General features: G+C 44.7%; 1 protein-coding gene across 1 annotated transcript in view; it reads left to right on the top strand.

Moving 5' to 3' along the window:
* Positions 1-25789, top strand: part of CSMD1 (CUB and Sushi multiple domains 1) — a 4503734-nt gene that overhangs the window by 3448127 nt on the left and 1029818 nt on the right. Inside the window, exon 41 of the mRNA XM_078647516.1 lies at positions 25152-25361. Coding sequence (XP_078503642.1) covers positions 25152-25361 — 210 coding nt within the window. The remainder of the gene's footprint in view (positions 1-25151; positions 25362-25789) is intronic.

Here is a 25789-nt window from a genome sequence, read left to right as displayed (position 1 = left end):
TGAGCTTTGCAGTTAGGTTTTGCAGTTAGTGCACAAAATCTCAAAATCTTTTTTTTGCTCCACTGACACTTTTTAAAGGAAGGATTGACACAGTCTGATTTCTTATACTTGAGCAGAGTCTAGTAGCTCATTGTTCTTTTCTGGAGCGATTCAATTTCTTGGTTTGATGCCCATGCATTTATCATGCTATAGTTGATGGTTGTGGTTTCTGTTGATGACTTGCTTAGCATGTACAGAAAAGCTCAGACTCAAATCAGACTCCAAGCTTTCTACTTTCTAAAGTAGTTATCAGTTGTGTCTTTCTCTCTGGCCCCAGTAAATGTATGTGTTTCTTGATAGGGTCCCCTCCTTAAACAACTGGTGATCCTTTCCCTTTGCTAATGCATGATGCATTCACATATCTGTAGATGGGTGCCATTGGCTTATTGTTTGGCATTTAGGTTGATGTGCAATCACTGGAGCCAAGAACTACATTTAGATTTTGAAAAAGGACCATAAGGATCACTAAACTTCATATGCAGTGATGAGGAGGAGGAAGTTGCAATTATGATTTTGGCTATGATCTGAAAGCAAGACTCAGCACCCCTGAAGGTCCAAAGCAAGGGCCCAAATAATGTTTCTGGTAGTCCCAGCAGTATTTCATAGTCTACAATGACAAACCCGTGTTTAAAAGGATCTGGCTTTCTGATTGCACCTATCTAGAAAATGGAAAACTTTCTACTCTGACATTTAGTGTCTGATCAGCTGCCCCTAAATGGTTTTAGAATCTGTTTTATCCCTAATGAAGAAAACTGCTTCTTGCTCTATTTCCTGCATGTAAGGGGATAATTAAACTGCTTCTAGTGATTGAAATTAATTCATCATGTACAGTCTTCTATCTGGCTACTGATCTTCTTGTTGGTCACATCTCTCAAGGTATTATCTGACTTCTACCCCACTGAGGAAGAATCTCATTTAGCAGTTTATGATATGCGACGTCCACATTTTTTACTTTATTCCTGCTGCCGTGTTTGCTTACAAGTATAACCCCTAAATGTCACTTATTCATTGTGTACAGGTTAATAGCTCTGAATTCCAACTTCTTTTTTGGCTTACCTGAACTGATGGAGTGATAGATGTGAACTGTGTTTACCACCTATAACTTGGCATCATAATAGCCGCAGTCTATAATCCAAGACTCGTTAGTAACTTAAGTGAAATCTGATATCTAACAAAACAAAAAAAGTCATAGACACTAAGCCAGTATTAAACACTTTTCCAGCCCCATAGCCTGATAGATCTGGTTTGGTTCTCAGGAGGAAATGATTTTCAAGCACATTTAAAGCTGAGTAGGATGATGAGTGCCTGCAAGGATCTAAAATTGGATAACACGATATGGGAAACCAAGCATACATTTTAACTAGTTTTCACCTATTTCATCAATTTGCCTTGCAGCCTTTTCACACCTAATGCCACATCATTATTAGGTTCAGGTTCAAAGCTGATTGTGTTTATATGAGCCGCTGAAAACAGAACATTGCATGAAATGATTCCATTTTTAGAGCACTGAAGGAAAAGTCGCTGCTTTTCATATTGGTGGGAAATTGTTGTGTGTACATGATCTTTCAGTACCTTCAAAGTGCTGTCTATTCTCTAAAAGAAAGGATATTTACTCCTATTACAGTTTTGCTGTCACAAATAGAACATTTACCATTCCTTTGTTTTCGTCCCAAAAGATATCCTTCAATCCTTCAATGAAATTGATGAGATATAATTGTCTATACTATATATATATATATATATATATATATATATATATATATATATATATATATATATATATATATATATTATCTACTGGCGGTCGCCAGTAGATAGTTCTAGTTAGGACCTATTATTCAGAGGAAAACAGCAACATTCTATTGCCAATAACTTTGGCGTCGATTGATGACTCTTCTTGAAATTTCCCATACTTTTGGCCAGCTCTGTTTCACTCCCTTCCTGAAAATTTGGGGGTGATTGGTCAAGCGGGGGCCAATAAAAAAGGGGGGTCCCAAAATGTGTTTTCCCCATGCAATTTCCCATAGGACCTTTGGCCACGGCTACAGCCCGAACGGCTGAACGGAATTACATCAAATTTGGCAGAGAGGTAGTCTTTAGTGCCGACTTGTGCCTTTGGCTTATCTGGTGTCAATCTGTTCAGTAGTTTTTGAGAAAATTGCGGTTAAAGTCATTTATATATATATGGGCGCGGAGGATCCGTGGATTGTGCGAGGATTGGCCTCGTAGGATAAGCGCACCGTCCCGATCACGCGCACAATTCTAATTGGCTGTCAAGCGGTTGTAAACATTCGAAACCAGGAACTGTTGGCAGCCATTTTGTTCCTCCGGAGAAGCGAAGCTGAGGAAGTCAGTGAAATATGTGTGCAAACCGCACCAAGGGGGCAGGGTAGACACATCCTGACCCCCTAGGCCTGCTCAGGGGGTCCCACAAGGACCCCCTGAGCAGGTCCTGCGGATCCTACACGCATCCCTTAATATTAAAAAAAATAGAAACGCGGTCTTCCGAGGAAAGTATGTTAATTTGCCCCCGGGGGGCCAAATCCCAGGAGCATTGTTGAAAAAATAGTGTGGGGGTCCCAATCCCCCTACACTGCTCCGGGGACCACCATCCCCTGGGGCTCTAATTTAATATATGTGGGGGGCTCACAGGGCCCCCGCAGCCCCGGGGACCATCACCCCCCAGGCTTCTTCAAAATGGGTATGGGGGCTCCCAGGTCCCCCATCCCCGGGGACCGCCACCCCCTGGGACTCGATTATAATGTATGTGGGGGGGCTCACAGTGCCCCCCCGCAGCCCGGGAGACCGCCACCCCCGGGGCTATTTTGAATTGGGTGGGGGGGCTCTCAGGCTCCCCAGCCCCAGGACCAGCCACCCCCGGGGCAATAATTTAATGTTTTTGGGGGTCTCATGGGCCCCCCGCAGCCCCAGGGACCACCACCCCCGGGGCTTGAAACAAATGGGTGGGGGGCTCTCAGGCCCCCACAGCCCCAGGGACCACCACCCCTGGGGCTTAAGAAAATTGGGCAGGGGGCTCTGAGGCCCCCACCAGCCCCGGGGACCCGCACCCCTGGGGCATCTAAAGAATGTGGGAGGGATGCCGCGCGGCCCCCCTCCTGGAGCCCTCGATGGCCCTGGGGACTGCCACCCCCCAGGGCCGGCTCTTGCAGTGTCCCGGGGTACACTGCTGTTTGCAATGGCATGGCGGGAGCCTCGCGGCTCCCACCCTGCCATTGCAAACTGCTTTGCTTCATTGAAGTGAGAACAGGGAAACCTGCTCTCACTTCAATGAAGCAAAGCAGATTGCTTTTCCATATGGGGAGCAGCATGTTAGCTGCTCCCCATATGGAAAAGCAATGTCGGCTCCCCAACGGAATGGGCCAGCCCAGGGGGATGGGGTCCCCAGGGCTACAAGAGGCCCGGGAGGGGTGCCACGCGGCCCCCGTCCACCATAAAAAAATAAAAAATAAAAAAGAATGGCTGGCCCCAGGGGATGGGGTACCCGGGGCCTTAAGTGGCCTGTGGAGGGGGGCTCTGCAGCCCCCTCCATAAAAATATCTGAAAAATGTGGCCATGCCCCGGGGGATAGGGTCCCCAGTGCCTGGAATTGGCCACAGGAGGGGGGCCACGCGGCCCCCTTCCCATAAATATTTTTTTAAATTGTAATTGGGGGGTGAGGCCTTGGGGGATGGGGTCCCCAGGACGCCAAAAAAGAAAAAGGAAGGGAAGTCCCCCTTCACAAAATATATTTTTTTTTAAACGGGATCGGGCTGGAGGTCACGGCCCCTTCCTACACCACTCTGCAAACGCGTCCCCCTGGCGCGTTTGCAGAGGGGGAACAAATTCCCCTTGAATACTGAGGGTCCCTGTGGGTCAACTAGCCCACCAGGTACCCCCAGTATGCGTCAGGGAGCTGCGTTGCAGAGTGGTGTCCTCTGGCCACGCCCCTTTTTACACCTCTCTGGAACGCAGCTCTATGGCGCTTACTGGAGGCAGCTGGTGGGCTAGTTGCACCCCAGGGACCCTCAGTATTCAAGGGGAGTTTTTCTTCCAACTTAAAACGCGCCACAGGGCGCGTTTGCACAGTGGTGAAGGGAGGGGGAGGGGCCTGAGTTCACATGTGTGCAAACACGCCCTGTGATGCGGTTTAAGTTGTGGAATTAATTCCTTGTCAATACTGAAGGTCCCTGGGGGCCAATTAGCCCACCAGCTATCTCCAGTAAGTGCAAAGTGTGGAGTTTTGGAACTTTAAAATATTCACCTAAAATCAGCCGAACAGCAAATTCTGATTTACTCACCTGTTATCAGGAGATACCTCAGTGCTGCATCTTTGAGCCCAGTACTGATCCTGAAAAGTAATTCTAACCATACTTACCAGTAACTTGAATTTAATTCCCTATACTAACATTGACTGATTTCACTTGGAAATTCTTCTAAGTGTGGAGTTTGTGAACTTTATAAAATTTCTATAAAATCAGCAGAACTACAAATTCCGATTTACTCACCTGTTATCAGGAGTGACCTCAGTGCTGCTTCTTTGAGCCCAGTACTGATCCTGAAAAGTAATTTTAACCTTACTTACCAGTAACTTGTATTTCCTTCCATAGGAATCCATTCTCTGGTTTTCACAGGAAAAGTTTCAAAGTGTCTATTTTCACAAACTAAAAATATTCCTTAAAAATTGCCTGTATGACTTAAACACATTCTATCAACTGTTTACAGGAGATGCACCCGTGCTGGATCCAGTAACCACCACTGAGTAAGAAAAAGTAACATTAACACTACTTACCTACTAAGTGAATTTCCTCCCATAACATTGGTGAATCTATATGAAAAAGTTTCTAAGTGTCAACTTTTAAAATACAATAAAATTTCTTAAACATGTAATGTAATGTAATGTAATGTAATGTACCAATATTTATAGAGCGCACAGCTACTTCCCGGAGGTAGTGTCCCGGCGCTGTCTGTATACCACTTACGAACCCTTCCTGGTTTTCCCTGTGAGTGTCCACTCCTGGGCATCCCCAAGGTGAAGCCAGGCATCCCAGTGCTTTTGGGGCCGTTGTGGAGATTAAGCAAGCTATTGCCCAGAGTTGCAGCGTGGGGCCCATGATTAGAATAGGCACCGAGGCGAGAATTATCAGATCCGAGGAAATTGAGCCCAAGACCCGCCGAGGCGGGAATTGAACCCTGGTCCTGGGCCAGACCTCTGCATCAGGGTCTGCCGCTCTAACCATTTTAACCACACTTCTCCACAACATCACTTCTGTAACCAAAAACTTTTACTCAGCTGTTTACAGGAGATGTCCAAGGACTGAATCTAGGATCCAGTCCTGTGGTTAGAAAAGTAATCCATAAAGTAACTGATTGCATTTGACTAGAAATTCACATTGAGTTCAATGTTGCATTGTGTCTGAAATTGTGTTGCGCATTACAACAACTGTAACTACTGTAGTTAAAAGACTATTGCCTATTTGCAAAGTATTTAAACTAAAGCAATTCATTCTGAGAAAATATATTTTGTAATGTAATGTATAATGTGATTATAATGTAATTTAAAAAATAAAATATCTAAAATTGTTTTTAAAAAAATGTGGAAAATCAGAATAAAAAAATAAAAATAGCAATGAATACATTTAAAAATCGTAATTTACAAAACCTTTGAAATTCACTGAAAAAACATAGGTTTCAGACATGTTATAGTTAGGAATTAGCATTTAAAAAACATTTGAAATTCACTGAAAAACCATAGGTTTCAGACAAGTTATAGTTAGGAATTAGCATTTAAAAAACCTCAGAAATTCACTGAAAAAAACATAGCTCTCATACAAGTTATAGTTAGGAATTAGCATTTAAAAAACTTTAGAATTTCACAGAAAAAAACACAGGTTTTAGGGGAGTTATAGTTAGTTGGACATTTCAGTCGTACAAAACCATTGAAATTCCCCCGTTATAGTTACTTGTACAAACTATAACTCACGAGCCTGCAATCCACTGCTGATGATGTCACATATTACATCATTCATGACATGGTCAGTGACATCCTTGATGACATCACTGATGACATCTCAAATGCTCTGGTTCTGAAGTTCTCCACGTAGTTGAGGGTATGCATTAATGGACTCTCACTACAGCAGCGACCTTGTGGTGATTCTGATGCCTCAGTTCCTATGGCAATGCGCTAGTTACAAGTCTCACCCAGTAGTTCTGTTTCCACAACAGCTGCGATGCGTCAATTCTGCTTTGAGCAGCACAGGATACAGTGGTTCTACTTGAGCAAACACCTGCATCCACTTCCAGTGGATCAGGCACAGGAGAAGGAGGTAAGACTGTGATATCCCTGTGTCTTAAAACACGAGGCAAGCCAGCATACCCTTGGTATCACTCTGGGTTCAAGCAATAGTCCAGTTCTTCTTCAGCAGGGCAGAGCATAGCTGGCAGCAGGGCAACACAGCAGAAAAACAGCTCTGTCAGAGCAGCATTCGGGCAAAGTGGCAGTTCTTGTAACAGCACTAACAATTGATGGACGGTCCCAGGATGCTTATTTGTGGTCTAGAGAGGACCTGGTCTGCAGTTTGGGCTGGACTGTTCCCATGGGGAGCATGGTTAAAACTGATTTGTATATGGCTGGGTCCAAACTGGTATGGCGTGGAATACAAAACAATTATGGATTTAACCATGATCTGTGACTGGGGGTGAATATTTGATTTGTTCAGCATTCTGTCCATCATCTGTTCTTTTTGCACTCGTAGCAGCACAGCAGTCTTTCCTCCTGGCAGAGTTTCTTCACAGGTCCCGTAGTCTCTGATTTGGTGGGGTAAGAGACCCAGTGCTTATACCCAGTTGTGCTTTCGAAGTGGGCATGACTTCAAAGAGGGGCTTTGAAGTGCACAGAGGTCCTTCCACTCAGCTCTGACTCCAGACTCACTACAGGGGTGTATGCAGTTGTTTGTGTGGGGACAGGACACTGCCTATTCAGCTGTACATGTTGGCTCCCCCGATTCTACCCAGGGATGACCCACCAGGATGTGGATGGTCATTGCATCACATCTACCCTTGCTTTGTGTGTGGCTGTGTAGATGAAATGCACGAAGTCCAGCCGTCAGCCGCACAGTCGTGTTTTGGAGACAGGCTGCAGGCACACAGAGCTAAGAGCAGAGAAAGGGCGTCTTTATGAAAGTGGCATTTTTAAAATATCATTACCATTCCAATGATTTGAAATATGACATATCTACTCCTTTGTAATCAGGAATTGAAGCTTATACATGTAATAAGGAATTCCCAATGTTAACCCATGAGAGGGGTAGGCCACACTGTAGTGAAAAAAATATGTGGGTGTTCTATACTGGCAGGACATGCAAAACCTACCTTTTGATTGCACAGCATGCTACCATATAGGCTACTCAGGGCCTACTTTAGGGGTGACATATATGTAATAAAAGGGGAGTTTAAGGCTTGGGAAGGGGTTTTAAATGCCAAGTGGACACGGCAGCATGCACTACACACACAAATTCTACAGTAGCAGGCCTGAGCCATGTCTAAATGTCTACTTGTGTGGGTGGCACAATCACTGCTGAATGTCTACTGGTAGCCCTTAATTTGCAGTCCCTGTGCACATGTAGTGCACTGTTCTAGGGACCTATAAGTACATTAAATATGACAAACAGGGGGATGTATCAGTGAAACAACATTAAGAGGAGAGAGCACATGCACTTTAGCACTGGGCAGCAGTGGAAAAGTGCTCAGAGTCCAAAAGCCAAGAAATACAATCCCAGAATAATAGGAGGAAGAAGGCAAAAAGTTTGGGGTGACTCTTCAGAGGGGGTTATTTTCCAACATGCTATCACTGTGTGTTGGCACTGATGGACAATCCACAAATAGATAACATAGTAGACTTTGTATGGCACAGAACATTTTACATTGTCCTTTGTGTGAGTGATGAGTCATCGAGTTCTGAACAGAATTGCAGCTTACATCATATTTCCCAACTGGCTTTGCCAGACCAAATTTTTCTACAATGTATATCAAGTGGTAAATCTTATTTGTAGCATGCATGACAGGCAAAGCAATGCTCTGATATATGAAGCCGCAGGCTGTAGGGGGTTTTGTAGTAGTTAAACATGTTTTGGGGAATATTATGTAACTGCCCTACATTGAAGCCTGTTGAACATTGGCCATGGTAGGCAGGCTTTGTATTTCTTGAAAATGTATAGCTTGAATATGCGGGTTGTCTCTATGGGTTCTGTCAGTCTCATACGGGACAGAATGTATGTCAGTAACATCCTCTTTATGCCGTATGTCAATATCATTGCCCCTCACAGAGACACATAACTTTGATGGGGTTTGCTCCATTTGTGAATGTCACTTAGAGTTTTCAATAGTCTTGATCGAGGTACTGAGCGAAGAGCATGGTGCCTGCATCTGACACAGACCGAGACTCTAGAGATGCCTTTGCCTCTTCATATTTACCTAGGCCATAGACATGGTTAAGTGTTGTAGGATGTGGACTGTCTTCTCCATTTTTATCTGTATTCAACAAACCAAAGTGGCTCAACAACATTGGTTGTGGTATGGATACCATGGAGACTATAAATGTTGTACTATGTGTAGTATTTGCAATAGATTGCATCTTAGTCCACATGGTGAGTGATGAGTTAATCTGTATGTTAAGCAGAGGTGGTCTATGAAGGTAAGTGTGGTGGGGCGGTGGAGTGGGTGTGATGGGGCAGGGTGGTGGGGAAGTCACCAGACGAGAGAATAGAGGAAAATAAATAAATACATCCTATTCAAATACCCACGCCACCACCCTTACCTGTATGGACTGCTGCTGATGTTAAGGCATGAGGAAATCTCTAGATGTGTTGTAGTGGTGTAACAGCTTTGTCACTCTTTTTATTGATTACCATTCCTTTGAAGATTCTCTGGGACTGAGTACATTTCCCATGCCACCTCCACATTTCTATTCCCATGCTTTTTGGGATTCATCTGAATTGCTCTTATTGATGCAATCAATTTAGTTGTGGATCCATTTCACTTAATTCTGTCTTCCACTATGATTGTCTCATAGGAGAGTAATATTATGCTGCTAAACCTAATGTTTGTTTGCCACTACATTTCTAACATCACATCGGAGTGTTCTATGTTAGTAGAGTACATTATGATTTCTTAACATTTGATACATAAATTGGAAGACAGTACTGTTTAGTGCTGCAACCTATTGTTCAGCAGCTGTTCTAATCTAATACTGTATCAATATTTGCAAACTTTAGAGTGCCTGAATGCTGCCTTCTGCCATGGCTTTTGTGATTCTTCAGCCCTGATGGGGAATTATTTGCATTACTTGCATTTCTTCTGTCGATATACTGACTTTGAATGAATATAATAAATGTTGTTAATTTGTTTGCCTGAAGCCACTAATGAGGGATTTATACATTTATTTATTTGAGCCAAGAAGCTTTATGTGTCGAAGAAAATCCCTTTGTAGGCACTTTTACCAAATATTGATTTAGATTTACCCAAGCCTCCAATGGTTTATTGGGTTGCCAAACTTTTTGTAAGTACAAACTATTGTTCAGCAGCTGTTCCAATCTAATACTGTGTCAATATTTGCAAACATTAGAGTGCTTAAATGCTGCCTTCTGCCATGGCTTTTGTGTTTCTTCAGCCCTGATGAGGTACTTTCCCACCACCTCTACCCACCCTTACCAACTCAAATACCAAAATGGCTCTTAGCTCCCTGGGGGTCAGGTCAGAGAAGCAAGAGGGAGCAGGAAGCCAGTACACCAGGCCCAGGAGTCAGGAATTGAGAGCTGGGGGGCACTGGTAGGAAGATGATGGGGTATAAGTGCATTTATTCAGGGTCTGAAGCAAGTAGGTAATTACTGCAGGCCAGATTGTCAAGCTTCTCTGGGATGATATCATACTCCTCAAAATATCACCACAATAGATGTGTGTGCCACCACTCGGAGCACTTTTGAAAAGCATGGATGGACTGATCCAAACTTCGGACCATTGTGAATTCTTTAAGAATCGGATGGCACAGCAAACAGGAAGTTCTTCATACTCCAGAAGGGGATGGCTGAAAATTACACTAAGCAGTAGTGCAGTATAGTTAAGACAGTGTGTGGCAATCTGTGGTCCCCTAGTATTGAATATTGGTGGGAAGCTAAAATATCATTGCTTTGATTCTCACTGTGAACAGTAGCATACTAGAGGGAAGCAGCGAGAGCCTCAAGTGAGGTCAAACAGAAGCCTGAACTGCAAAAGCAACTTGTGGCCCCTAAACAAATACATTTCTTATCAGCATGGTGACACACATTGACTATTCTTCATATGTACTGCAGAGTATCCTCAGACAATCAAAAGGATCTTTCCTCAATTGGTTAAACATTTTAGGCATTAGTCGGATTAGCAAAAAGCCATTTAACCTGGTACTTCAATATCTCCCCTAAACATCTGAAACTCAACTCGCTTTATATATACCAATGTCCTAAACTCAGATGAAATTTCAATTTTGCCAGCATGGTTTGTGTAATTTTGAGAATTCTGAGTTGTGCTTGTTGCACAAAATTCCTGAAAATATGTCACTTATTGTAAACATTACCATAAATGTTTAATTTGCAATATTTGACAGCAAATTCCCAGAAACATCAGAAGGTGGGATGCTGTTTGATGTGCTTTTGTTTTACTGTGTCTTTGTGTCAAAGGTTTACATCAGGGTGCATTTTGTTCTAAAATATAGAGCAAAATGACAGATTTGCATTTCCCATAATTATGCATGTAGTGCAATTTTCAATATATTGAGGCAAATGCACAGCTTTGTTTTTCCAAAGGTTATCTTGATATTTTAATGTAGTTTTGGTTGCTCCATAGGTGACTTCCCGATTCAGAAAAGGGGGTGGTGATGAACAGAGTGTCTAAATTAAGCAGACCACTCTTACCCAGTCCAAAGATCAGGGCTTGATCCATCACCGTTATTTAGCTCACTGCCCCATCCCAGCTCAGAACCTGGCTATATGCAAATTAGTCTGTCCCTGACCCAGTGCATCATGGGAACAGGGCAGACCAAACTACCAAGCCAATTCTTCACCAGAAAGGAGACAAGCTCCCGGGGACCGGTTTCTGGCATTTCAGCCGTCGTCGGCCCGGTTTGCTTGAATCCTGATGGAGCAGTGAGCAAGGGACTCATGTCTGAGTATACCCTGCCACACCTATAGTGGCCAAAAACGATTCAGAAAAGGGGCTGGTGATGAACAGAGTGTCTGAATTAAGCAGACCACTCTTACCCAGTCCAAAGATCAGGGATTGATCCATCACCGTTATTTAGCTCACTGCCCCATCCCAGCTCAGAACCTGGCTATATGCAAATTAGTCTGTCCCTGGCCCAGTGCATCATGGGAACAGGGCAGACCAAACTACCAAGCCAATTCTTCATCAGAAAGGAGACAAGCTCCCGGGGACCGGTTTCTGGCATTTCAGCCGTCGTCGGCCCGGTTTGCTTGAATCCTGATGGAGCAGTGAGCAAGGGACTCATGTCTGAGTATACCCTACCACACCTATAGTGGCCAAAAACGATTCAGAAAAGGGGGTGGTGATGAACAGAGTGTCTGAATTAAGCAGACCACTCTTACCCAGTCCAAATATCAGGGCTTGATCCATCACCGTTATTTAGCTCACTGCCCCATCCCAGCTCAGAACCTGGCTATATGCAAATTAGTCTGTCCCTGGCCCAGTGCATCATGGGAACAGGGCAGACCAAACTACCAAGCCAATTCTTCACCAGAAAGGAGACAAGCTCCCGGGGACCGGTTTCTGGCATTTCAGCCGTCGTCGGCCCGGTTTGCTTGAATCCTAATGGAGCAGTGAGCAAGGGACTCATGTCTGAGTATACCCTGCCACACCTATAGTGGCCAAAAACGATTCAGAAAAGGGGGTGGTGATGAGCAGAGTATCTGAATTAAGCAGACCACTCTTACCCAGTCCAAAGATCAGGGCTTGATCCATCACCGTTATTTAGCTCACTGCCCCATCCGAGCTTAGAACCTGGCTATATGCAAATTAGTCTGTCCCTGGCCCAGTGCATCATGGGAACAGGGCAGACCAAACTACCAAGCCAATTCTTCACCAGAAAGGAGACAAGCTCCCGGGGACCGGTTTCTGGCATTTCAGCCGTCGTCGGCCCGGTTTGCTTGAATCCTGATGGAGCAGTGAGCAAGGGACTCATGTCTGAGTATACCCTGCCACCATAGGTGACTTCCAGCGTCCTAAGAAGTCCAATATCAACAAGCACTTGTGTTTCTAGTGAATCACTAGACCCATCCCTGTGGGCACTCCCTTTTCCCCTGAGTGGAAAAATGAGGGTTCCAACACAGATTTTAACGTTTCAAAGTTTTGTCGATTTTATTTTTCAGTTTATAATATTATATTTTTCTTTTCATCATCATTATTTCTTGTTCGTTATATATTCAACATGTGACATTGTTATACTTGATCCAATGCATTTTGGTCAATCGACAAAACTTTGAAACGTTAAAATCTGTGTTGGAACCCTCATTTTTCCACTGAGGGGAAAAGGGAGTGCCCACAGGGATGGGTCTAGTGATTCACTAGAAACGCAAGTGCTTGTAGTGCAATTTTGCCATAATTTTGTCTAATTAAGTCAAAGCAAATCATGAGGATTTCGTACACCCCTAAAAAGTACTCACTCCTCAGACTCTACTTCTACAAAGATCATGTTCAAAATGGAGAAGTTAGAGGTGTAAACAATGTCTAGCTGGACAAACATCTAGATTTAAAGCACTAACACAAAACGTCCATGAACAAATAACTTTCTTTCTCGAAGCAAGTACTGAGATGGAATCTAAGAAGGCAAGCTGAAAACATAGTGAATGAATATCACACCAGTAGTCTGCTTCAAATTAACGTTCCTGTATGTAATTTCAAAGACTTGGAGAATGGATCTTGAAGCACTAATCTTTTAAATGTAGGTGTTACAGTGGTTGCAAAAGGGGATGCAATGGCCAAAAGGATTCTGTGGATAATGGACATCTATGATAAGGACTGAGATCACTCAATCCAGCAAATACAAAATCACCTCAATGCCAGAGCACATAGAGAATCATCAGGCTCAACGTAGCTTGAAAATGGTCCACAAACTATTATCACCTATCTCCAATACTTCATCGTCAAGGGGAAAATTCTGTTCGTATTCTGAACATATATCAAGCAAAGTTGTTTTTTATCACAGTGCCATTAATTATGTCTGATTTGAAAAAAGGGTTTGTTAATTGGTGTGGATTGAGGTTCGCCACAAATTATATAGTCACTATCTTGTTAGGTCAGTAAAAGGCTTTTAATAATTTAAACCTGGGGTTAACTACTGGTAGCTATGGCAAAGTGCAGACAGGTTTAACTTAACAAAAATGTGTAAGCATTTAAAACTACCAAGAAAACATGGCACAATAAAATCCCACTCCAGTTTAGGAAAAACAGAAAACATTTTATGAGCAAACTGACACCAAAACAACAGAAATCTAATAAGAGGAACCAAAGAAATAAATTTTTAAACATTTAATGAAAATGGCATCAAAAAGTGCTGTGCGCCAATGGTAGTCAATGGTCATGGTAGAACAGGATCTATTTGTGACTTGAGGCCAACCGTGTTAGTGCGCAAGTCAGATATAACAATTGGACTGGTCCCACTATGGTCTGGAAGATGGGAAATTCAAAAAAGTCACAGTTTAGAAATGGCATTTTTCTGAGGAAAATCTCTTATTGCATGGGTAACCTCAAATTCAGTCCAATGGTGTGGAACTGAGGGTAAGATACTTTTCATGATCTGTCCTCTTGAAGCTCTGGAGCAACTGTTTTGAAAACGTTTTAAAGTTCTTTTTGTGCCCAAACAACCTGTCAGGGTGTCAAGCAGAGTCAACAGCAAAGTCCATTTGAGGTCCAGGTGTCACTGTTCAGCTGGAATTCTTTAAAAGAATGTCCTCTTCTGCCTTGGATGGAACCACCCAGGGGGTCAGTCTTATGGCCCTTGGAGATTTCCCGGTTCTTGGATTTCAAATGCAAAGAGGTTCATACTTTTCTGGTTCTTCTCAAAGGTCGCAGGTGCCAGGTGCAGAAGGTTTAGTCCACCTGGTATCCTTTTTCGAGTCTAGCAGTACTCTGACAAAACAAGGATGAAGGGTTCAGCTATGTAAGATCGACCAGCCTATGGGGGGACACCAGAACTCACTCCTAGTTCCTCTCTGAACAATCGAGTAAACAGATACAGTCCTATCTACTTTTGCAAATAGTTCCTGTTTGCTTTACCTCATAAAGGGCAATAATGCTATGTGCCAGGGCATTTGCAAGATGGTGAAAGTCTTCAAACCTACCAAACCTGGGTTTTGACTGCTCGGGTATGTGAAAGGAATAGGATTATGGTGAGCCCTATTGTCCACAGCAAACACAGAAGCAGAAGTCTTTTAGGAAAAAAGCAGAGCCCTTTAACAACCAGACAGGTGAAACACAATAATTATCTTTGCATCCCTTTCATGTGCGGCCCAAGTTATGCATGTTACTCAACAGACCTGTAGAGCAAAATGCCTGCAGCCCCCTCTCTGAATATTCTGTGTAGTTCAGAGGAGTCATCTCTGCCCATTCACGTGAGCCCATTGTTTGCTGCTGGGAGGCCTTTCTCACCTCTTTTTCACCTGTTCCCAGGCTTAGGATAGCCTGGGAGAAGCTGGACAGTTAATGCAAAGTACCCTCCACTAACTTTGGGCACTGCCACCCTCTGGTTCATCACTGTCACCCTCTGGTTCATCACTGCCACGCTCTGTTTCATCACAGCACCCTCTGGTTCACCACTGCCACCCTCTGGTTCATCACTGCCACCCTCTGGTTCACCACTGCCACCCTCTGGTTCACCACTGCCACCCTCTGGTTCATCACAGCCACCCTCTGGTTCACCACTGTCACCCTCGTGTTCACCACTGCCACCCTCTGGTTTACCACTGCACCTTCTGGTTCATCACAGCAGCCTCTGGTTCACCACTGTAGATTATGGGGAGAAAGCACACCTGCACAGCCAGCTTCAACCGAGACAAATTAATTTTGGGGCTGGTTAATGTGTTACTGAATTTGAGCTTCAAGTCCAGCACCTGCTTCCTTATCTGTAAATGCTTCCTGTTGCGGTTTAATTTTTGTGCCAGGAGCATTGTGCCATACTTGTAACTATTCTCTGACCCTGCTTCGACGGTCAGAGCAGGGTCAGAGAATAGTTGCAAGTAGTCAACGAACTCTGGAGGCGCCACTCAGGAAGCACTTCCAGGGTTACAGCAGGTGCCCAAGTTGAAGTTAATTTCTTTGTAATCATTTTGTAAATGGTTACAAAGAAATTAGCTTCATTTTGGGCACCTGCTGTAACCTGTAAGTGCTTCCAGGAAAAAATGTGTCCCACCCGCGGATTCGCGGATTTTTCCGCAATTTTGCGAGATTCGCGGATCACAAAATTGCGGAAAATCCGCAAATTCCACGAGCGGAACGAATTTTCGGCCCATACTTACTCACTGCCCCCATGTCTCTCTGCCTGGTTTCCCTTCTGCTCCCCTCGCTGCCCCCGTGTCTCTCTGCCCGGTTTTTCCTTCCGATCCCCTCGCGGCCCCCGTGTCTCTCTGCCCGTTTTTGCCTTCTGTTGCTTAGCTGCCCCAGCATTTCTGTGACCTTTCTCCCTTCTCTGCCACTCGTTTCCCCCATTTTTTATGACCTTTCTGCCCTTTCTTGTTACCTTTTGCGCCACTCGTTTCCGCCGTTTTTCTGTATTCTTGTGACCTTTTTGCCCTTTTTGTGACCTTTCTGCCCTCTGTGCCACTCGTTTCCCCCTCAATTGTTGTGCCCTTTTGCCTTCTGTTTCCTTCGTCGCCCCTCACCGCCCCCGCCACTGCATCCCCTGCAGCTCCGCCCCCCTGACTGCCCATTTGCTGCCCCCGCCCACCGCCTCTTCCTCAATCCCACCTCCCCATACATGCCGACCACTGCGCGGTCACGCTGCTGGCGTGCTGCAATCCCGTCTGCGCCCGTCCGTGCCCGGGCCGCGCCCGGTCTGCGCCCGGACTGCGCCCAGTGCCAAAACCCCTGGCCCCCGCACCCACCATGACGACCGCCGCCACTACGACACCAGCACTCTGCACGCTCTCAACCCTGGATGGACCCACAACTGCTTCAAGGCCGCCCCGAAATGCACACATGGTCCCTTCACCTGCCGGAACTGCAGCTACACCAGCCCCACAGAGCCGACAAACCACCCGCCAAGAAAGACCTCAACCACCTCCGATGAATACTACTGAACACCCGCTCCGCACGCAAACATGCCGTCAAGTTTTGGGACCTGCTCAACACTACCTCCCCGAACATCGCCTTCTTGACAGGGACCTGGTTGAACAACTCCTCCACACCTGACATTGCCATAGGCATCCCAGACGTCTACAAGATCACCCGCAGAGACCGCACCAACGGAGTCGGAGGAGGAATCGCCATCGTCCACAAGAACAGCATCACGGTCTTGACTAGCACCGACGACGCGCTCAGCACCGCCAAACACATGCATTTCCAGATCCACACAGACTCCAACTCCACCCTAAGAGGCACCCTCATCTACCGACCCCCCCGGACCCTGCCCCCAGTTCAGCTACTCCATTGCCGACTTCATCAGCATGCACGCCCTGACCTCCACCGACTACATCCTCCTCAGAGATCTGAACTTTCACCTTGAAAACAACAACGACAACAATTCCACAACCCTGATTGATAACCTCGCCAACCTCGAACTGATACAACTCGTCACAACGCCCACCCACTCTGCCGGCCACACGCTCGACCCCGTCTTCTCCTCAAGCCCGCACGTCTCCATCAGCCACACCACCGAACTCCTCTGGACCAACCACCGCTGCATCCACTTCACCTTCCAGAAACCCACCACACACCACCGCACCCAACAGCATGGTCGCTGCCCACAACCTCAGAAGCTGGATCGAGGACTGCGCCAACACCCTCGCCCCGCTGAAGAAACCCCCCCACAGAGACACCATCAAGAGGGACAGCTGGTTCACCGCAGAACTCCTAGATTCCAAGCAAGCCTGTCGGAAACTAGAGAAGAAATGGCACAGTGAACAAACTCTGGACAGCCACGCAGCACACAAGGACGCAAACACCACCACCTCATCAGGGCTGCCAAGAAGACCTCCTTCAAAGACCGCCTCGACAACAACGCACACGACAGCAAGGAGCTCTTCAACATCGTGAAGGAACTCTCCAAACCCAGCTACAACACCAAAGACATCCCGCCGTCGCAAGCCCTGTGCGACTCTCTTGCCACCTTCCACCGCAAGATAGCAGGCATCCACAACAGCTTCAACACCCAGACAGCCCCAACAGACAGAAACACAACAGACCCTCCACACACAATCGACCACGTCCCCTTGCCAACCTGGACCAGCATTAGCGTTGATGACACCATCAAGACCATGAGCACAATCCACTCCGGCTCTCTGTCAGACCCATTCCCGCACCACGTCTTCAAAAAAGCAAGCAGCTCCATCGCACCCCACCTACGCAACATCATCAGTCTCTCCCTTGAGACCGCAACCTTCCCAGAGAGCTGAAAACACACCGAGATCAACGCTCTACTCAAAAAACCCAAGGCAGACCCAAGAGACCTCAAGAACTTCCGACCCATCTCTCTGCTCCCCTTCGCGGTCAAGGTCATCAAGAAAATCATTAACAGACAGCTAACCCGATACCTCGAAGAGAACAAAATGCTGGACCCTTCCCAGTCAGGGTTCTGCAGCCACCACAGCACCAAAACCGCCCTCATTGCCGCCACCGACGACATCAGGACCCTGCTAGACAACGGGGAGACTGCAGCACTCATCCTCCTAGACCTCTCCACCACCTTCGACACCGTCTGCCACCACACACTAAGTGCACGCCTGCACGCCGCGGGGATCTGAGACAAGGCTCTGGAATGGACCACCTGCTTCCTCTCCGGCAGAACCCAGAGCGTCCGCCTCCCCAGTTCCGTTCCGATGCCTCCGAGATCATCTGCGGCTTACCCCAAGGATTCTCCCTCAGCCCAACACTGCTCAACATTTACACACGTCGCCCGACAGAATGACCTCAACATAATCTCCTATGCTGACGACACTCAACTGATCCTCTCCCTCACCAAGGACCCCATCACCGCCAAAGAAAAACCTCCATGAAGGAATGAAGGCCATCGCCGACTGGATGAAGATCAGCCGTCTGAAGCTGAACTCGGACAAGATGGAGGTCCTCATCCTCGGCTCCAACCCGTCAGCCTGGGACGACTCCTAGTGGCCAAAGGCACTGGGGGCAGCACCGACCCCCATTGACCACGCACGCAACCTAGGAATCATCCTCGACTCAACGCTCTCAATGATCAAGCAAGTCAACGTCATCTCCTCCTCCTGCTTCAACACCCTCCGCATGCTCCGCAAGATCTACAGATGGATCCCGACAGATACAAGAAAGACATTCACCCAGGCCCTTGTCAGCAGCAGACTCGACTACGGAAACGCCCTCTACGCGGGAGCCCCGACCAAGCTCATCAATCGACTACAACGCATCCAAAACGCCTCGGCACGACTGATCCTCGATGTACCACACCACGGCCACATCACCCCCCACCTGAGAAACCTGCACTGGCTCCCCGTCAATAAGAGGATATCCTTCAAGCTCCTCATCCACGCACACAAGGCACTCCACAAGACCGGCCCAGCCTACCTCAAGCAGGTGCCCTCGGAGCTCAAACTAGTATGTTATTTACCAGTACATGGATGATGACTCTGGGCCATATGTATCAAAGCAAAATGGGTTCGCAAACGCCAAAATTCGCGGAATTCCAGCATTTGCGAACCCATATTCGCTAAATGGTATGTATGAAACATTTTTGGTGCAAAATAAGGAATCGCTAAATTTGCCATTCCTTATTTTGCGATTGCATTTAAGGAATTGCAAATTTTGCGATTCCTTAAATGCAATGTATCAAGGAAAAAAACATTCCAAAATGCCATTTAGGAATCGCAAATTACCACCAACTTCTAGTTGTGATTGTCTTGGAAGACCTGGAAGGACCTACCCTCAAGGAAGGACTGCAGCTTTTGTTTCTAAAAAAACCATAGACCAGGCTGATTGCAAGACCTGCAGACCAATCTCTCACTTGAAGTACAGTTTTAAATATTTGCCTAAAATATAGCTAGCAAGTTACACATCCTTAACATTTGATATTCACCATGGTTTTATTCCTGGAAAAGATACCACCTGCCACTTGAATCTCAGCATAATCCTGATAAATATTGCAGAAACTCCAGAAAAACAATTTGGTACCATATAATTAGATGCTGAAAAAGCCTTTGATTGGGAGTATGTGGAGCTCTTGTAGGAGCTGCTTTTGGCAATGGGTTTGCATTCTGCGTACATTAGGTGGATTCAAGCTCTGTATATTTCTTTGAAGGTACAGATCCACATCACTAGTCATACATCATCGACCATCTCCATTGAGCATGTCACCAGACGGATTCTTTCTAGCCCTAAATACTTTGTACTTCAAGCATATTTACAAAGACTTCAGATTCTTCTTTATACAATCCAAAATCTAAGTCATCAAATTTCAGCCACCATCTCTGCTGACAAAGTTATAATCATCACATTCAAATTAAATCCAGCCCTCAATAATATAATATCATCATACTAGTGCTGAGTTTGGCTCCATATATTTAACTCTGCTCGGGTCCAGATTATCCTATCAGTAGACGCTTCAATTGATGATGCTAGGCTAATGCACCTGGCCCCCTATTTTGGTGTCACAATCACTACTAATCTGGAATATTTTTTTGGACACAATAATTCCACTCTTTTCCTCCGAAGGGAAATACAACTAGCAAAATGGAAATACGTTTTTCATTTACCGTAATAGTAAAATAACTATTCTGCGGAAATTCTTGTTTTTGTTTCCTGTACTCACACTGTATTTAGTTGTTTCATTTTTCAAAAAAGTGCATAGTTTGATCTGGTGCTACAAATAATAGTATAAAGATTCTCACAGATCACCAAAATTTCACATGGTTCCTATAACTAGGAGGTGTCCTTACATAGGGAAGCAGGTACTGTATTAAAAACAATTGTAATGAATTTAGATGGTAGAAAACCTACGAAAGTTTTCGGGTGACATTGGATGATTTTGACTTATTTCCGAATTACATTCACTCATCCCGCTCTTCAAGAATCCAAAACTGCCTACTAGTTTGTGGGATAAATTGTCTTGTATAATTGATTAATAAATTAATAGAACTGTTTGAGGGCCAAACACTTAAACCAGAGCAAATTTGATCTTCACAAACATGACTTTTTAAAATTCAGGTACTTTCTCCTAGATGAAACAATGCCATTTTCCTGTTTGTGCTGCATGACTTGATGGCGGGTGGATGGTCAGCAGGCGGAGAGATGGCCTGACAAAAATCCAACAGGGTCGACCATCAGACGGTCTGTAATCCCTACAATGGTGGCGAGCCTGCTCAGGCACCGCCAGAGGTATTACAATGCCAGTTTTCCTCTGTCTTTTCATGGCGTTTAACCCTCCATGAAAAGTCAGGCATAAAGTGACATGGGGGCCCGTAGCGGACCCCCTATCCCCCTGGCCCTCAGTAATGAGCCCTACATATATTATATCAACAAGGACCTGCTCTGGTTTTGGACCAATATTTTCAAAAACAAGCAAGATGCTCCACTGTAGTACTGGTGAATACCTTAAAAAAATCCTACTTAGAACCAGGTTTTACTGTCCAATTTTTAGAAAAGTTTGTCTATCTACCCTACTTGAATCCCCATATGTAAGTGCACAATGGGAAAAAAAGCTGCGTGAAGGTCTGAAAGTACCTCACGTAAGCACCACCTATGGAGCTGCTGGTAGGTACTGACCAGTATGCTCATGTCTTTATCATCATTGATAACTTTCATGACCAAAAAAATGAAATCAGTGAAAACATGTGACACAAGGAAAACCTAGTGCTGTGTAAAGGGATGGACCGCAAGCACTTGTCATGTGCTATCCCACTGTGACCCCATAGTAAAAAAAAAAGGAATTTGTTGCTTCTCCAAGCTAAAGATGAGATAGGACCCACTGGCGATAATCCCCTCTCCATATCCCTGCACCATGTGGCAGGCACAGCACATGATGCTGGGATAAGTGCAATATGTTTTTCTTTTGTACTGCGGCGTGTGCTGCAGCCCGAAACAAAAGGCCACAATACAAAATATACAGATTGCGACCACCTTGAAGGCGGTTGCATCATAATCCCTTGGGCAGGACCACTGACAGCCAGTCCGGCGGTCCCATTTCCGAAAAAATGGCGGTCGGGCGAAAGTCCGACCACCATCCTAATTAGGCCCATTGTGTCTACCCTGATATTGTATCACCCTTTATATTATACTGTGCTCTAATCAGAAATTACACAATAAATGCATTTTCTATTCTTTAAAAAAGCATATTCTCTGTTTAATTTTTTTTCTGGCTTAACCAATGGAGGCTCTCAAGAAATAGGTTCTAGTATGAAACCCGAATCAACTTGTGTGGAAATCCAAGTAGGACATAAATTGCTTTTACATGGGAATGCCTTGGGTTTTTTAAACAAATGAACGCCTTAGCTGCGGCGTTATTTCGGCGCAGTGCTGGGCGTTCCAAAGAGTTGGCGGGGCCGCGTCGGACGTTGAACGTTCGCAGCACCAGCCAGGTAGTGCTCCGAACGTTCAGCGGCTGACGGCAGCAGCAATGGTGTTAAAGAATTCTGAACTAGTTATTATTGTGTAATCTGCATTCTTCCTATTTTGCTACAAGTGATATAACTGTTGTAGGACCTAAGCAGGGAAAATGGTTAATGTTTTAATGTGCACATTTCTGCTCTGAATTACACTTTTTTTGTTATACATGACAGTTCCCTTAGATATTATTGATCTATGGCGGATGATTTAAACTGATTTGATCATTTTACTCTGGGGCCATATAACTCATCACAGATTCAGATTTTCCCTGGCATCCACCTTCATTAGGTGAGCCCAGGACAGACCTGACAAATGTAACTGATTTAAAACATAAAAAGTGTGTTCTCAGTGTACAGCGCAAACCAGTGAGATTGGGACATTTACTATAAACAACTTAGCAGAGAAACAGAGTGGTAGTTCACCCACCACTCTCTCTCCATCTGCCCACTGACCATTGAAGGAGCCCTTGAAGTTCCACTGAGGGTGAAAGTATTCACAGAACAATGGACTCAGGGTATAAAGAGACAACAGTGGCATGGAACCTGCTGTACTGTAAGTGCCTCTGCAAGGGCACCACTCATCTTGGTTTAAAACAACTTCAAGTGAAAAATCCTTAGCATCATGCGTTCCATCCTACATGGCATTCATTGGAGGGTGGTTATCTATGTTTGCTCACAGCACATCACCTGGTTCCATTTGTGTCACGCACAGAAATTTGTAGTCTGCCTACGTGCAGAGTCAAAGACATTTCCTCATTTGCATCGGTCCAAAAACCTATACAAAGAGGGAACATCCAGTTTACATTGTTTGGATATTACATTTGCAATCCTGCAATGCGTATTTTAAAACAGTATGCACAACGGTGTGCAGCCCCTTTTGCACAACCAATTTGACTAGGCAGCCAGTGGCGGCTGTTAAAAGTGGTGGGCTGTAATCCTTGGCTTGAATTCCAGTGAACGTTAGTGACTCACTTACCTGGAGGGTTCACACGCAGTTGCTGTCAGTTTTAATCTCTCACTTATTCTCATTTGGTGTTAGTCAGTTACTCTCATTCGCACTTGTAGACACTTTTACTTACTCGGACTTATGCAGTCTCGTTCATTCCCGTTCACTCTCACTCATTCTCCCATATTTTCCATTATGATCTTCCCCATGTCTCACTGGTTTTTCCTGATTCATTCAGTCCCACTCTTTCCAATTCACTCAATCTCACTCATACTCAAATCAGTCCCACTCATGCTCAATCAACCACACTCATTCTCACTAACGCATTGCCACTGTGACTCACTGAGTCTCACTGAGACTCACTCAGTTTCTCTCTGTCTCACTCTAGCTCACTCATTCCTGCACAGTCTCACTCATTCTTACCTAGTTTCCCCGAGTCTTCCCATAACTCAATCAACCTGTCTGGGTTATACAGTCCTACTCATTCTCATTCAATCTTGCTATGACCACTCATACCGCCTCACTTATTCACACACATTCTGACTCGCTTAGTCTCATAGTGATTTAGTTTTACTCATTCACAGAAAGCCCCATACATTCTCATTCATTCGCTCAGCCATACTCATTCTGATTCACTCAGACTCACTCAGACTTACTTATTCACACTCATCCTGACTCAAACACGCTCAGACACATTCTCAGCCAGTCTGGCTTATTCAGTCTCACTCACTCTCACACTGATTCACTCTGTCTCACTTATTCTCTGACTAGCTAAGAATCACTCAGACTTGATTCACTCCGTCTCACACACAATAACATTCAATGACACTCCCTGTCTTTCTCCCTTATTCATTCATTCTCACGTTTCCTCACTCTTCTTATTACTTATTAACCTCACTTTGACTCACTACTTCACTGACACTCCAACTTTTGCTGACACATTCAAACACATATACATGCTCACATACACACACACAGACACACTCTCTTATGAACACACACTTTCAAACAATCATACAATGTATTTACACACCATGTTTACTTACGTTCGTGTCTGTGCAGGTCTCGTTTTGACTCCTGCTGTTTGTTTTGGCTTCAGACCCTTGAAAGTGAAACCTCACACCTGTGCAGTCACAGATACAAATGTTCAGTCTCTGCTCATTCACTCCACCTCTCCTAACTGTGACAAGTTGGGAAAGGGCAGGGTGACTGGCTGATTGACCTGTAGCCATGGGCCCTGCAGGTCATAAGCCTGCAACACCTGTGGCTAACGTTTTCTGTCACGCCTTGCCACATCACAGATTGGTAGGCACTAAGGCATGCCAGGAGCCGTCAGAGGTTTTCCAGCCCTGGATAATGTCTGATTCCTGGTGCAGGCTCCTTCGTGCATCTGCGCCAAACATCAGACATTCTCTCTAGCAGAGATGTTTGAGGTTCCTGCTGGATGACAATTTCGTTTTCTTACCAAGATTAAATAAAAGATTGTCGCTGCTGGAACACTACTGGCAGAACTTAAAAAACAGATGTAAACACCCATCGCTCTCATGAGGCACTTCACCACAGAGCTCTCCTTGATGAGTAGACTTGAAAAACTCTGATGATGACAATGATCACTGGAGGTAGCTTTACTATTCATATTTTCTCTTTGAATGCTGATACTTCTGGTACTGCATTCAAAAGAGAAAAGAGGAAAGCAACATTTAATTTGCAAGAATAGGGCAAGTTAAGATACTCGTGAATTTGAACCACCACCAGTCTGCTCAACCATGGAAGTTACTGGTACATAAAACTGAATTGTAGGAGCAAGCCATCACATGGGAGCAAGTGAAACTCTGCCAGGACAGTAAGCAACCGTTTGGCTAGTGAGAGAATATTGTTGGCTCCTGATGCTAGAAACTACTGTTAACTTATGGCAAATCACAATCACCCCCTCTGCACCTTGAGATCCTTACGGACTATTAGTCACGCTTTACAAGCCATTGATTGCTTGATCCCATTGGTGTCACATGGATTTGTAGACATATACTAAACTGTTACTAATACATGATGGTACCTTTTTATATCTATATTGGACATACATGCTACAAAATTTAAAACTCAATATAATAGTCAGTCCATAACATAAAGTTTGGATTGTAATGCCTGAAAAGTCATCTTTAGTAGTAGCATCTGGAAAGCAAAATGAAGATTTCAGAGTAAGGACAACTTCGGAAGAGGCATAAATATTGTTTCCCAACTTTGCCTGAATATCCACGAAAGTGTTGGTAAAGGATTGCTCATTTAACAATTTGTGGTTAAGTTGAGTTCATTACATAAAACTATATTTTTCTTTTTCTTTCATACAGGTGCTCATATTCAGTTTTATAACTTCTCTACGGAGGCCAACCATGACTTCCTTGATATACAAAATGGGCCTTACCACGCCATTTCTCAGATTGGTCAATTTAGTGGAACTGAACTCCCACAGTCTTTATTGAGTACAACTCATGAAACGCATATTCACTTTTACAGTGACCACTCAGAAAATAAGCAAGGGATCAAACTTGTATACCAAGGTAAGTTGCACAGCTGTCTAATTCGAAAATACACTGCATTGCATTCAAGTCTGCTTGGCACTCCGTTGCCTATTCCATAAACTGTAATGTGGAAATGTTACAAGATTACCGTTCTTTTTTTACCAACTGGTGTTTATGAATGGTGATATATAGTTTTCAATTTTGTATTAATAATTTTCATACAACTCATTAAAGTTTACCACATTTCAGTTGAGATTTCAGTAGTAAACCAGTAAGTATATACATAGAAGAAGGATGGTTTATGAGGATAGAAAAGAATGCACAATGATTCTTGCTATCAGCCAGATGAAATCATTGGAATTGATGTGAAACTCAATGAGTCAACCTCTTGATATCCCCAACTACTGATTGCTCTTACAGCACAGACAATGGAGGTGATCAAGTGAGGAAGGGGGAAGACAGGAAGG

Source organism: Lissotriton helveticus, chromosome 6, assembly GCF_964261635.1.
Source record: "Lissotriton helveticus chromosome 6, aLisHel1.1, whole genome shotgun sequence".
NCBI classification, from domain to species: Eukaryota; Metazoa; Chordata; class Amphibia; order Caudata; family Salamandridae; genus Lissotriton; species Lissotriton helveticus.
This window is presented reverse-complemented; position numbering and strand designations above follow the sequence as displayed.